The sequence below is a fragment of the Lissotriton vulgaris genome, chromosome 5 (genome assembly GCF_964263255.1).
Source record: "Lissotriton vulgaris chromosome 5, aLisVul1.2, whole genome shotgun sequence".
NCBI lineage: Eukaryota > Metazoa > Chordata > Amphibia > Caudata > Salamandridae > Lissotriton > Lissotriton vulgaris.
Window position 1 is genome coordinate 7,744,542 of NC_141693.1, and position 15,301 is coordinate 7,759,842.

Consider the following 15,301-nt stretch of genomic DNA (forward strand, 5'->3'; position numbering starts at 1 on the left):
GTCTGTGGGCAGTGCCAGCTTGGGACTGTTGTGGCATAGTTGGGGAGGGGGGTGAAGTAGCCAGAACCAGCGTCAGGTCCAAGCCTATGCCAGGCCATGGAGGGCTGTGCAAGAGGCATGAGCAGTTGTGCCAATGAGGGGGAGGGATGAGCTTGCCAGGGCAGAAGTGACTGTGCCGGGGGCATGGGGTGAGTGTGCCAGTGTAAGTGTGCTGAAACGAGGTCTGTGGACCGTGGCTGGGTTATGCTAATCGGATATGGGTTATGTCAGGGTCAGGAGGGGTCATGCCAGCACAGGGGGAGCCGTGGGGGTGCGTTCTCTGTGCCAGTGGCACAAGGGGCATGCTCTCCAGAGATTGTCTGCCCTAGCGCGGGGTCAGAGGGCATTGCCACAGCGCAGGCTACGGCAGGTGCAGAAGGGGTCATACATGTCAAGCTGTTATTTCTAAGGCCGAGGTTATGCCAGGTCTGCGAGGGACGGTGGGCTTTACCAGTTCTGGGGGCAGCGCTAGGGCCGGGGCGTGCCAGGGGCACAGAGGGCAGAGCCCCCTCGCTACACCACACAGGGCTGAGCCCGTGCAGGACCCGTCCCACTCTGGGACTGGGGCCGTGCCAGGGCACCTGGGGGCGTGGCCGCGGCGGGGGCGTGGCTCTGGGGGAGGGGCTCTGCCCACACTAGTGCTGCTCCAGGGAAGGCCGCAGTCTCAGGGCTGGAGAGTGAGCAGAGACAGCAGCTCACTGTGCCAGCAGTGGAGTCTGGGCAGAGTGCAGCGGGGGTTCCCACAGACACCCCCACCAGCACACGGCGCCCCGCCGCCCTGTGCGCCAGCACCCTGCGCACACCCTTGTTACCCCTCCACCCACTGGCCGGCCACCCCCACAGTCACTCTGCGCTTTCATCTCTCTTATTCAGTGCTCCCCAAAAACCCGAAACTTCATCGTCACCTTACGCCCCCCGGGCCCCCATAACCCACTTCCGACACACCACAACATACCCTCCATCAGCAGCATCCCTTGCTGACCTGCAGCAGGCGCCACCCCCCGCCCTCTCTGCCCTCCCCCTCCCCACACTCTCCTCCCAATAAAAAAAATCCCTGGTTGGTGAGTGGGCCACCCCCGGCCGCCGCTCCATGGAAGTATTCGAGCCCGGACAGCCGTGAGCTCAGCACTGCTCCCTCCACACACCCTGCCCTGCACGACCCTCCGCGCCCTCTGCCCCTGCCGCCACCGCTGCTGGCGACCCCCCTGCGCCTGCCATGAAGGACCCGGGCCCCCGGACCAGGGGGGTGCCCCTCATCGGCCTGGCCCTGGTGCTTTGGCACTGCACCTGGAGGGTGCAGGCGGCAGGTAAGGCGGCGCGCACTGTGTGATCCTCGGCAGAGGTTGAGCGGCGCGCACTGTGTGATCCTCGGCAGAGGTTGAGCGGCGCGCACTGTGTGATCCTCGGCAGAAATTGAGCGGCGCGCACTGTATGATCCTCGACGGAGGTTGAGCGGTGCGCACTGTGTGATCCTCTGCAGAGTTTGAGCGGCGCGCACTGTGTGATCCTCGGCAGAGTTTGGGCGACTTTTTGTCTGTCACAGGTGGCAATGGGTTGAGCGGGTGGACGTGTCTTTTTGATCGTGTTTCTCGGGTGGCATGGGTGCTTTGGAGGGGCTGAGGGACGGTTGACTGCCAGGTGGCACGGGTGTAGGGGGCGCAGTTAAACTCTGACGCTCTCTTCCAGCTGGCATTGGATGTGAGGTGGTAAAATCGACGCCCCCAATCGTCTCTCTCAGCTGGCATAAGAATTAGGGGGCAACGGGAGAGGAGACTTTTCTATCAGCTGTCTCACTGAACACCAGTTTTTATGGGGGGGGGGGGGTAGAGGGGGTCTCCTGTGCCACCTCTCACAGTTGGCATGGGTCTTGGGATAGCACACCCTCTCCTGGTTGGCACTGGTCTTGGGGTGTAGGGCATTAGAATTCCTCCGTCGCTGCTCAGAGTTGGTGTGATTTTTGGATGGGGTGGGGGGGTGATTCTTCCATCATCTGTCACCTGCCACGAGTCTGGGAGGGGCACGCCGACTCGTCAGTGATCGCTTTCAGTTGACTCGAGTTCTGGGGGTGGGGGGTGCTCAACCTGCCTCCTCCGTCATCGCACCCAGTTGGGGCGTCCAACAGCCTTGGCCAAGAGAGGTGTGATTGCCCCCCTCCCTCACCAAAGATGGATCGTGCCTTCGGAGATGCCTGATTGCTTCCAGGCGCATCAGAGACTTTAGGCGCACCATGGCCTTCAAGGCGCATCATCCCTGTCAAACCTCATCATCCTTCAAGGCGCATAGTTGGTTTCGAGGCGCATCATTCAAAGCAGTCTTTCTTTCACAGCACCTCATTCACTTCAAGGCGCATCACCCACACCGAGGCACAAAAAGTTCCTTTCGAGACGTAAATTCAAGGCGCTACAATCCGCACAGCATCCCTTTCAAGCAGCATGGTCTCTGCAAAGGCACAGCATGTTTCCTTTCCAGGCGCCTCATTCAAGGCGCATCATTCATTCTATGCGCCTGACTTCAAAGCGCGACATTCCTTTCAAGGCGGCCTCTTCCTTCTGACTCACGCCGTTTCCTCCAAGAGAGCCTTCCCTGAGTACTGCATTCCCCTCAAAGTGCCCCTGTGAGTACCACATTCCTCCAACAATGCCCCCCTTGAGTGCCGCGTCTCATCTACCAGAGCATGTTCCTTCCGAGGTAATTCAACCCCCCTCCCTCCCCCCAGACACTTGGCCCCTTCAGAAGCGCCTTGTTTCTGCCTGAACCTCCCATTCTTCAGAAAGCGCCTCGTTCCTCCAAGGGACGCATGGTCTCTTCCAAGGCGCCGTACTTCTTCCAAGGCACCCCTTTCCCCAAAGCAGCTTTTATCAAGGCCCCCTTCCCCCCAAGGCTCCTCATTCAGCCCAAGGCTCCTTCCTCCCCTGGCGACACGCTATTCCCTCAACGAAGACTATTCCCTCAATGACACCCTAGTCCTTCAAAGGCACCCTATTCCCTCAATGGCACCCCATTTCTTCAACGCACACTGTTCCCTCCATGCAACAATATTCGCTCAGCACACACTATTCCTTCAATGCACACTAGTCACTCAATGGTACCATATTCCCTCAAAGTACACCAGTCCCTCAATGGCACCATAGTCCCTCAAGGCACACTGTGCCCTACATTTCACCATATTCTCACAATGGCATCTTCTTCAATTCATGGCGCTGCGCTCTTTCAATGGCACCACAACACCTCTCGCCCCCAATGGCTCATATTCTCGTAATGGCACCTTATTCCACCAGAGCCCCCCCCCCACTCCCTTGGCACCCTATTCTGAGAGTACTCCCCATTTCATCAGTGCCCCCCCCCCCCGCAATGGCACCCTATTCTGGCAGTGCCCCCATTCCATCAGTGCCCCCCCCCCCCCCCGCAATGGCACCCTATTCTGGCAGTGCCCCCATTCCATCAGTGCCCCCCCCCCCCGCAATGGCACCCTATTCTGGCAGTGCCCCCATTCCACCAGTGCCCCCTCCCCCCGCAATGGCACCCTATTCTGGCAGTGCCCCCATTCCATCAGTGCCCCCGACCCCCGCAATTGCATCCTATTCTGGCAGTGCCCCCATTCCATCAGTGCCCCCGACCCCCGCAATGGCACCCTATTCTGGCAGTGCCCCCATTCCATCAGTGCCCCCGACCCCCGCAATGGCACCCTATTCTGGCAGTGCCCCCATTCCATCAGTGCCCCCTCCCCCCGCAATGGCACCCTATTCTGAGAGTACTCCCCATTCCATCAGTGCCCCCGACCCCCGCAATGGCACCCTATTCTGGCAGTGCCCCCATTCCATCAGTGCTTCTGGCAGTGCCCCTATTCCATCAGTGCCCCCGACCCCCGCAATGGCACCCTATTCTGGCAGTGCCCCCATTCCATCAGTGCCCCCCCCCCCCCCGCAATGGCACCCTATTCTGAGAGTACTCCCCATTCCATCAGTGCCCCCCCCCCCCCGCAATGGCACCCTATTCTGGCAGTGCCCCCATTCCATCAGTGCCCCCGACCCCCGCAATGGCACCCTATTCTGGCAGTGCCCCCATTCCATCAGTGCTTCTGGAAGTGCCCCTATTCCATCAGTGCCCCCGACCCCCGCAATGGCACCCTATTCTGGCAGTGCCCCCATTCCATCAGTGCCCCCGACCCCCGCAATGGCACCCTATTCTGGCAGTGCCCCCCATTCCATCTAAAGACGAGTTCCCCCCGTCCCCCGAGGCACCCCACGGCAGCGCCTCGTTGTTTCCAGGAGCCTCGCGGAGCGCCTCGTTCATCCCTAGGCGCTGTGGCGCCTCGTTCATCCCTTGGCGCTGTGGCACCTCGTTCATCTCTAGGCGCTGTGGCGCCTCGTTCATCCCTAGGTGCTGTTCCCGTGAATGTTGGGGCAGTAAGGCGCGCAGTGCTCGCATGGGACGTGGGGGGCAGAGCCTCGCTCGCATGAACGGCTGTCCTCACCTTGGGTCTCTATAATCATGTTTCGGTGAGACTGACAGCGGTCTCGAGACGAGAGAGGCGCTATCTGCAGCAGGGCGCAGGCGGCCTCTGGTCCCGGGGTGCCGGGGGTGTCCGAGGGGATGCCCGGGTGCGGTTCGGGGTGACAGATGCCGTCATTTGCTAACGAGGGGTTCAGGTGCGGACAGGTTTGGGGTGAGCGTCGGGCCCGGACGAAGCGCAGCGAGTCGTGGGGGCTCAGGGGCCGCGAGGAGTGAGGGGGGGGGGGGGGGGGTGGGGGGAGAGAGGGGAGAGTGAGGGGGATAGAGAGGGGGTGACTGTAGCTTTGGAGGAGGGCGGGGGCAGTGAGAGTTGTCACTCTGCCCTGGAATGCTGCTGTCCGAGAGGTATGGATGAGTGATGTCACAGGGACATGAATGCCGATGGGAAATTGATAAGTGTTGAAGAGAACCTATGGATCTCAGCACGTCATCGTTTACGTGGGGTGGGGATGTCAACGGGTAATCAATAACTGGAGAAGGGGTCCGACCGTCCATGTCAATCCGGGCTCAATAAATCATAAAGGGGGCATTCGATTTCAACAGAAAAACGCAAACCAGTGAGAGTCCGTAGATGTCAAAATGTGATCAGTAAATGGTGGAAGGGTCCAGGTATGTCAATAGGTAATCAATAACTTTCGACGGGGTCAATAAATGTCATCAGATAATGAAAAGCTAGTGATGGGGTCTGCGGATCTGTCACTAGGCGCTCAATATTTGCAAAGGAGTCGTAGATATCAATAGGTAATCAATAACTAGTGACGGAGCCCATGGATATCAATCGGTAATCAATATCTCCCAAAGGGGCCTCTAGATGTCAACAACTTTATTGAGAGTGTAGGAGTTCATATATAATCAATAACTAGTGACGGAGCCCATGGATATCAATCGGTAATCAATATCTCCTAAAGGGGCCTCTAGATGTCAACAACTTTATTGAGAGTGTAGGAGTTTATATATAATCAATAACTAGTGACGGAGCCCATGGATATCAATCGGTAATCAATATCTCCCAAAAAGGCCTCTAGATGTCAACAACTTTATTGAGAGTGTAGGAGTTCATATATCAATAACTAGTAATGGATCAATAGATGTGGTTAGGTAATAATTAACTGGTGAAGGAGTCTGTAGATGTCAATAGGTAATCAATAACTGGTGTTGGATCCCTTAAATGTCAACCGTTGATCTGTAAATGTCATTCGGTGATCAATAGTGGGTCAGCTGATCTGTAAATGTCATTAGGTGATCAATAGCGGGTCAGCTGATCTGTAAATGTCATTCGGTGATAAATAGCGGGTCAACTGATCTGTAAATGTCATTAGGTGATCAATAGCGGGTCAGCTGATCTGTAACTGTCATTAGGTGATCCATAGCTAGTGATGGGACCCATAGATATCAGGTGTCGGTAAATGCCAATAGCTGATCAATTCGTGTTGAGTTTAGACGGGTGGCAATACCTTGTGACTGGTGATCAATAACTGGTGAAGGCAGTTCAATGAATGTCCATGGGGGGTCAGTAATCAATAACCGAACACATGCTAACAGATAATCAATAGCGGGTAAATAGGCCCAATGAGCCCGATGTGTGATCAATAAACAGCCCATGGGCCCCGATCCAGTGGTTAATAAGGCACACAGCATGATCAGTGCACATGTATGTGTTGTTGATATAGTATAGGGTGTCAGTCATGCTTGAGGCTCACCTGTCAATCATTGAGCTGTCAATCATGCTCGGTCTGCGCTGTCAGTCATGCCTCAGCCTGAGCTGCCAGTCATGTTTGAGGCTCACCTGTCACTCATTGAGTTGTCAATCATACTCAGTCTGAGCTGTCAGTCAAGTCTCAGTCAGAGCTGTGTGTAACATTGTTTGGGTTTAGCTGTCAGCCAATGGGCTGTAAATCACGTCTCAGTCAGACTCGTCAGGCATGTGCCGGCCTGAGCTGTCAGTCATGCTTGTCAGTCATTGAGCAGTCAGTCATGTCTCGGACTGAGCTGTCAAACACGTCTCAGCCTCAGCTGTCAGTCATGCCTCAGCCTTAGCTGTCACTTATGTTTCGGCTGATCTGTCAGTCGCTGAGTCGTCCGACATGTCTCAGCCTTAGTTTTCTTTCAGTCATGTTTTCAGTCCAGCTGTCAGTTATTGTGTTGTCTCAGCTGTCAGCCAGGAAGCCACTTTGTTAGTAATGCCGCTTGTAATACCCACTGTTTGTTAGTAAAGCCTCCTGTAACGGCTTCTGTTTATCAGTGATGCCTCCTGTTCGTTAGTAATGGCACTTGTATGCTAGTAATGCATCCAGTTTGTTAGTGATGCCTCCTGTTCGTAAGTATTGTCTGCTGTAATTCTTCCTATTTGCTAGTAATGGCACCTGTTTTCTAGTAAGGCCTCCTGTTTGTTAGTAAAGCCTCTTGTTGGTCAGTAATGGCTCCTGTAATGCCTCCCGTTTGTTAGTAATGCCTCTTGCACTGGCTTCTGTTTGTTAGTAATGGCTCCTGTAATGCCTCCCGTTTGTTAGTAATGCCCCTGTTTGTAAGTCGCAGACAATCTGTGTGTCCCTGGGGTGGGGTGGGTCAGACAGAGCCGCCACTGTCGGCTGTCTCTGCTGGAGGTCTCTTGCCCCTGGAAGAGACTGCATTGCTGCAAAGCGTGCTGCCCCTTGCACCGCGCCCCTCTACAAGCTCGAAGGCCCATAGGGCTGGAGTCGGTGTTACAGCAGTGCTGCAAAGAGCCCCACGGCAGGGCTCCTTGGGGTACAGCCCCACTTCAAGCACAGCTCTCCTTACTACAGGCCCTGAGGTCCACGTGGGAGAGTCCAGCTACAGGTTATGCTGTCCCCTGGAGAGAGCCCTGCCACATGTCCTGTGTCCCTGGGAGAGTACTGTCCCTGCTGGCCCTAGGAGAGAGCCCTGCCACATGTCCTATGTTCCTGGGAGAGTACTGGCCCTGCTATCCCAGGGAGAGAGCCCTGTCACATGTCCTGTGTCTCTGGGAGAGTACTGGCCCTGCTATCCCAGGGAGAAGGCCATGACATATGTCTCGTGTCCCTGGGAGAGTACTGGCCCGCTATCCCAGGGAGAGAGCCCTGTCTCATGTCCTGTGTCCCTGGGAGAGTACTGGCCCTGCTATCCCAGGGAGAGAGCCCTGTCACATGTCCTGTGTCCCTGGGAGAGTACTGGCCCTGCTATCCCAGGGAGAAGGCCATGACATATGTCTCGTGTCCCTGGGAGAGTACTGGCCCCGCTATCCCAGGGAGAGAGCCCTGTCTCATGTCCTGTGTCCCTGGGAGAGTACTGGCCCTGCTGTCCCTAGGAGAGAGCCCTGCCACATGTCCTGAGTCCCTGGGAGAGTACTGGCCCTGCTATCCCAGGGAGAAGGCCATGACATATGTCTCGTGTCCCTGGGAGAGTACTGGCCCGCTATCCCAGGGAAAGAGCCCTGCCACATGTCCTGTGTTCCTGGGAGAGTACTGCGCCACCTGTCCTTGAGAGAGAGCCCTGCCACATGTCCTGAGTGCCTGGGAGAGTACTGGCCCTGCTGTCCCTAGGAGAGAGCCCTGCCACATGTCCTGAGTCCCTGGGAGAGTACTGGCCCTGCTATCCCAGGGAGAAGGCCATGACATATGTCTCGTGTCCCTGGGAGAGTACTGGCCCGCTATCCCAGGGAAAGAGCCCTGCCACATGTCCTGTGTTCCTGGGAGAGTACTGCGCCACCTGTCCTTGAGAGAGAGCCCTGCCACATGTCCTGAGTGCCTGGGAGAGTACTGGCCCTGCTGTCCCTAGGAGAGAGCCCTGCCACATGTCCTGTGTCCCTGGGAGAGTACTGGCCCTGCTATCCCAGGGAGAGTGCCCTGTCACATGTCCTGTGTTCCTGGGAGAGTACTGCGCCACCTGTCCTTGGGGGAGAGGCCTGTCACTTGTCCTATGTTCCTGGGAGAGTACTGCGCCACCTGTCCATGGGAGAGAGCCCTGTCACATGTCCTGTGTGCCTGGGAGAGTACTGGCCCTGCTGTCCCTCTGAGAGAGTCCTGTCACATGTCCTGTGTCCCTGGGAGAGTACTGGCCCGCCTGTTCCTGGGAGAGAGCCCTGTCACATGTCCTGTGTCCCTGGGAGAGTACTGGCCCTGCTGTCCCTGAGAGAAAGCCCTGACATATGTCCTGTTTCCCTGGGAGAGTACTGTCCCTGCTGTCCCTAGGGGAGAGCCCTGACATATGTCCTGTGTCCCTGGGAGAGTACTGACCCTGCTGTCCCTAGGAGAGAGCCCTGTCACATGTCCAATGTTCCTGGGAGAGTACTATCCCACTTGTCCCTGGGAGAGAGCCCTGGCATCAGTCATGTGTCCCTGAGAAGAGTAGTGGCCCACCTGTCCTTGGGAGAGAGCCCTGTCACATGTCCTGTGTGCCTGGGAGAGTACTGGCCCTGCTGTCCCTCTGAGAGAGTCCTGTCACATGTCCTGTGTCCCTGGGAGAGTACTGGCCCGCCTGTTCCTGGGAGAGAGCCCTGTCACATGTCCTGTGTCCCTGGGAGAGTACTGGCCCTCCTTTTCCTGGGAGAGAGCCCTGTCTCATGTCCTGGGGCCCCGGGAGAGTACTGTCCCTGCTGTCCCTAGGGGAGAGCCCTGACATATGTCCTGTGTCCCTGGGAGAGTACTGACCCTGCTGTCCCTAGGAGAGAGCCCTGTCACATGTCCTATGTTCCTGGGAGAGTACTATCCCATTTGTCCCTTGGAGAGTACTGGCCCACCTTTTCCTGGGAGAGAGCCCTGTCACATGTCCTGTGTGCCTGGGAGAGTACTGGCCCACCTGTCCTTGGAAGAGAGCCCTGTCACATGTCCTGTGTCCATGTGAGAGTACTGTTCCTGCTGTCCGTGGGAGAGAGCCCTGTCACATGTCCTATGTCCCTGGGAGAAGACTGTCCCTGCTGTCCCTGGGAGGCAGCCCTGGCATAAGTCATGTGTCCCTGGGAAGAATAGTGGCTCACCTGTCCTTGGGAGAGAGCCCTGTCACGTGTCCTGTGTGCCTGGGAGAATACTGTCCCTGCTGTCCCTGGGAGAGAGCCCTGACATATGTCCTGTGTCCCTGGGAGAGAGCCCTGTCACATCTCCTGGGGCCCCGGGAGAGTTCTGGCCCTGCTGTACCTGGGAGAGAGCCCTGACATATGTCCTGTGTCCCTGGGAGAGTACTGGCCCACCTGTTCCTGGGAGAGAGCCCTGTCACATGTCATGTGTCCCTGGGAGAGTACTGGCCCACCTGTTCCTGGGAGAGAGCCCTGTCACATGTCATGTGTCCCTGGGAGAGTACTGGCCCACCTGTTCCTGGGAGAGAGCCCTGTCACATGTCATGTGTCCCTGGGAGAGTACTGGCCCTGCTGTCCTTGGGAAAGAGCCCTGTCACATTTCCTGTGTCCCTGGGAGAGCACTGGCCCTGCTGTCCCTGGAACATAGTCCTGACGTATGTCCTGTGTCCATGGAAGAGTACTGTCCCTGCCGTCACTGGGAGAGAGCCTTATCTCATGTCCAGTGTCCCTAGGAGAGTACTGGTCCTGCTGTCCCTAAGAGAGAGCCCTGACATATATCCTGTGTCCTTCGGAGAGAGCCCCGTCATACGTCCTGTGTCCTTGGGAGAGGGTCCAGCTGCAGGTCCTGCTGTCCCTGGGAGAATACTGACTGTCCCTGCTGTCCCTGGGAGAGAGCCCTGTCACATGTCCTGGGTCCCTGGGAGAGGACTGGTCCTGATGTCCCTGGGAGAGAACCCTGTCACATGCCCTGTGTCCCTGAGAGAGGACTGGTCCTGCTGTCCCTGGGAGAGAGCCCTGTCACATGTCCCGTGTCCCTAGGAGAGTACTGTCCCTGGGAGAGAGCCCTGTCACATGTCCTGAGTGCCTGGGAGAGTACAGGCCCTGCTGTCCCTAGGAGAGAGCCCTGTCACATGCCCTGTGTCCCTGGGAGAGTACTGGTCCTGCTGTCCCTGGGAAAGAGCCCTGTCACATGTCCTGTGTCCCTGTGAGAGTACAGGACCAGCTGTCCCTGGGAGAGAGCCCTGTCACATGTCCCGGGTCCCTGGGAGAATACTGGCTCAACTGTCCCTGGGAGAGAGCCCTGTCACATGTCCTGTGTCCCTGGGAGAATACTGGCCCAACTGTCCCTGGGAGAGAGCCCTGTCACATGTCCTGTGTCCCTGGGAGAATACTGGCCCAACTGTCCTTGGGAGAGAGCCCTGTCAAATGTCCTGTGCCCATGGGAGAGTACTGTCCCTGCTGTCCCTGGGAGAGAGCCCTGGCACATGTCCTATGTCCCTGGGAGAGTACTGGCCCAGCTATCCCTGGGAGAGAGCCCTGTCACATGTCATGTGTCCCTGGGAGAGAACCCTGACATATGTGTTGTGTGCCTGGGAGAGTACTGTCCCTGGGAGATAGCCCTGTCACATGCCCTATGTCCCTGGGAGAGTGCTGGCCCAGCTGTCCCTGGGAGAGAGCCCTGTCACATGTCCTGTGTCCCTGGGAGAATACTGTCCCTGCTGTCCCTGGGAGGTAGCCCTGGCATAAGTCATGTGTCCCTGGGAGAGTACTGGCCCACCTGTCCTTGGGAGAGAGCCCTGTCACATGTCCTGTGTCCCTGGGGGATACTGTCCCTGCTGTCCCTGGAAGAGAGCCCCGACATATGTCCTGTGCCCATGGGAGAGTACTGTCCCTGCTGTACCTGGGAGAAAACCCTGTCAAATGCCCTGTGTGCTTGGGAGAGTACAGGACCAGCTGTCCCTGGGAGAGAGCCCTGTCACATATCCTGTTTGCATGGCAGAGTACAGGCCCTGCTGTCCCCGGGAGAGAGCCCTGTCACATGTCCTGTGTCCCTGGGAGAGTACTGCCCCTGCTGTCCCTCGGAGAGAGCCCTGACATATGTCCTGTGTCCCTGGGAGCGAGCCGTGTCACATGTCCTGTGTCCCTGGGAGAGAGCCCAGCCGCAGGTCCTGCTGTCCAGGGGAGAGTACTGACTCTAAGGTCTCTGGGGGAGAGCTCTGCCACATGATCCGTGTCCCTAGGAGAGTACTGTCCCAGCTGTCCCTGGGAGAGAGCCCTGTCACATGTCCTGTGTCCCTCTGAGAGTGCCTAGCTGCAGCTCCTGCTCTGCCTGGGAGAGTACAGTTCCTGCTGACCCTGGAGAGAGAGCCCTGTCACATGTCCTGTGCCCCTGGGAGAGTACTGACCCAGCTGTCCCTGGCAGAGAACCCTGACATATGTGTTGTGTGCCTGAGAGAGTACTGGCCCTGGGAGAGAGCCCTGTCACATGTCATATGTCCCTGGGAGAGTACTGGACCAGCTGTCCCTGGGAGAGAGCCCTGTCACATGTCCTGTGTGCCTGGGAGAGTACTGGTCCTGCTGTCCCTGGGAGGCAGCCCTGGCATATGTCCTGGGTCCCTGGGAGAGTACTGGCCCACCTGTCCTTGGGAGAGAGCCCTGTCACATTTTTTGTGTCCCTGGGAGAGTACTGTCCCTGCTGTCCCTGGGAGAGAGCCCTGCACCGACAAGTTACCATGTTCAGCTTTATCTGCTGCAGCACTTACTACACTGACAGGTTACCCTGTGCAGCCTTCCCAGCTGCACCTCTTACTGCACTGACAGGTTACCCTGTGCAGCCTTCACTGCTCCACTTCTTACTGCACTGACAGGTTACCCTGTGCAGCCTTCACTGCAGCTGCCCTTACTGCACTGACAGGCTACCATGTGCTTCCTTCATGGCTGCAGGCTTTACTGTACTGACAGGTTACCCTGTGCAGCCTTCCCGGCTGCACCTCTAACTGCACTGACAGGTTACCCTGTGCAGCCTTCACAGCTCCACTTCTTACTGCACTGACAGGTTACCATGTGCTTCCTTCATGGCTGCAGGCTTTACTGCACTGACAGGTTACCCTGTGCAGCCTTCACTGCTGCACCTCTAACTGCAATGACAGGTTACCCTGTGCAGCCTTCACAGCTGCACTTCTTACTGCACTGACAGGTTACCCTGTGCAGCCTTCACAGCTCCACTTCTTACTGCAATGACAGGTTACCCTGTGCAGCCTTCACGGCTCCACTTCTTACTGCAATGACAGGCTACCATGTGCAGCCTTCATGGCTGCAGGCTTTACTGCACTGACAGGTTACCCTGTGCAGCCTTCCCGGCTGCACCTCTAACTGCACTAACAGGTTACCCTGTGCAGCCTTCCCGGCTGCACCTCTAACTGCACTAACAGGTTACCCTGTGCAGCCTTCACAGCTCCACTTCTTACTGCACTGACAGGTTACCCTGTGCAACCTTCCCGGCTGCACCTCTAACTGCACTAACAGGTTACCCTGTGCAGCCTTCACAGCTCCACTTCTTACTGCACTGACAGGTTACCATGTGTGCCCTTCATGGCTGCAGGCTTTACTGCACTGACAGGTTACCCTGTGCAGCCTTCACTGCTGCATCTCTAACTGCAATGACAGGTTACCCTGTGCAGCCTTCACAGCTCCACTTCTTACAGCACTGACAGGTTACCCTGTGCAGCCTTCACAGCTCCACTTCTTACTGCAATGACAGGTTACCCTGTGCAGCCTTCACGGCTCCACTTCTTACTGCAATGACAGGCTACCATGTGCTTCCTTCATGGCTGCAGGCTTTACTGCACTGACAGGTTACCCTGTGCAGCCTTCACTGCTGCACCTCTAACTACAATGACAGGTCACCCCGTGCAGCCTTCACAGCTTCACTTCTCACTGCACTGACAGGTTACCCTGTGCAACCTTCCCGGCTGCACCTCTAACTGCACTAACAGGTTACCCTGTACAGCCTTCACAGCTCCACTTCTTACTGCACTGACAGGTTACCATGTGCTTCCTTCATGGCTGCAGGCTTTACTGCACTGACAGGTTACCCTGTGCAGCCTTCACTGCTGCATCTCTAACTGCAATGACAGGTTACCCTGTGCAGCCTTCACAGCTCCACTTCTTACTGCACTGACAGGTTACCCTGTGCAGCCTTCACGGCTCCACTTCTTACTGCAATGACAGGCTACCATGTGCAGCCTTCATGGCTGCAGGCTTTACTGCACTGACAGGTCGCCCTGTGCAGTATTCGCTACCCTGTGGGAATGCCCTCCTGCTGGCTCCACTGTCCCTGTACGTCCTGCTGTCCCTGTGACGGTGCGCTGATGTGGGGGGAGGCAGCGAGGGTGGCGGTGGATACCTGAGATGATGATGAGGAAGTGAATGAATGAATGAATAAAGAGGCATTTCTAGAGCGCATGGTTAACCCGTGTTTTTCTTATTTTTGGGACTACCGCCAGATGTTTATTATCTGACCTTAAAGCCCTCTTAGGGCGCTCAGGTTGAATAATGGCTCTGACAGTGGGAGGGCCTCTGCCTGAAAGTGCTTTGTGCATGATTCATAGAGCCTTAAACTGGACTCTCTCTTGGATGGGCAGCCAGTGAAGTGATGCAAGCGCACAGCTGGGCTGCAAGGCGCTTGGGTGTATTCCTAAGCAGACCTGCCACACAATTTTGCACTATCTGCAATTTTTTGATGGTGGTGAGTGGGGATCCCGGATACAGAGCATTACCATAATCCAGGCCTGATAGGATCAATGCTTGGACCAGCAGTCTTCTAGCCGTGAAGGGTAGCTGGAGAAGGATCTTTAACATTCTCAAGATCCCAAAGCAACAGGCTGCACCTTGCATGCTCGCTCTTTAAAATGCGGGCTGAAGTCGGCTGTAATGCCAGAAACCGGTCCTCGGAAGCTTGTTTCCGGTCCAGGGAAGACATGGCTTGGCAGTTCGGGCTGGACTGTTCCCATGAGGCACAGGGTCACACTGATTTGCATATGGCCATGTCTGAACTGGGGTGGCGGAGTGGGCTAAAGAACGGTGATGGATTAAACCCAGATCTTTTGACTGGGTGTGAGTGTTTGATTGATTCAGATATTCCGTCCATCACCACCCCCTTTTGTACCGCTCTTTAAAATCCAGCATTTGGCTGCACCTTGCATGCTCGCTCTTTAAAACCCAGCTTACGTCAAGCCATACACCCAGACTCTTGGTTTGGTCCTTTGGGGAGGGCGGTGGCCCCAGACAGCTAGGCCAGAGGGATCCTATACTCAGCGAGGTGGAGTTACCCAGGAGCATCAGCTCAGTCTGAGCTCCATTCAATTTTAGATAACCATCCAACTCGGAAGTGAGGGTGGAGGTGGAAAGGGAAAGTGAAGGTGGAGAGGGGGAGTGAGGGTGGAGAGAGGGAGTGAGGGTGGAGGTGGAGAGGGGGAGTGAGGGTGGAGAGGGGGAGTCAGGATAGAGAGGGGAGTGAGGGTAGAGGTGGAGAGGGAAAGGGAAGGTGGAGAGGGAGGTCAGGTGGGGGTGGAGAGGGGGAGTCAGGGTGGAGGTGGAGAGGGGTAGTCAGGGTGGAGGTGGAGAGGGGGGAGTCAGTTGGAGAGTGAAGGTGGAGAGGGGGAGTGAGGGTGGAGGTGGAGAGGGGAGTCAGGTGGAGAGGGGTAGTCAGGGTGGAGGTGGAGAGGGGAGTCAGGGTGGAGGTGGAGAGGGGAGTCAGGTGGAGGTGGAGAGGGGGAGTGAAGGTGGAGAGAGGAGTGAGGGTGGAGGTGGAGAGGGTGGGTCAGGTGGAGGTGGAAAGGGGGAGTAAGGGTGGAGGTGAAGGGAGTCAGCGTGGAGGTGGAGAGGGGGGGTCTTGTGGAGGTGGAGAGGGGGGTCAGGTGGAGGTGGAGAGGGGGGGTCAGGTGGAGGTAGAGAGGGGAG

General features: G+C 56.8%; 1 protein-coding gene across 1 annotated transcript in view; it reads left to right on the forward strand.

The window, feature by feature from the left end:
* The first annotated feature begins 737 nt into the window (after positions 1–737).
* Positions 738–15,301, forward strand: part of COL11A2 (collagen type XI alpha 2 chain) — a 375,761-nt gene continuing 361,197 nt past the window's right edge. The window contains exon 1 of the mRNA XM_086920653.1: positions 738–1,346. Coding sequence (XP_086776779.1) covers positions 1,256–1,346 — 91 coding nt within the window. The 5' untranslated portion in view covers positions 738–1,255. The remainder of the gene's footprint in view (positions 1,347–15,301) is intronic.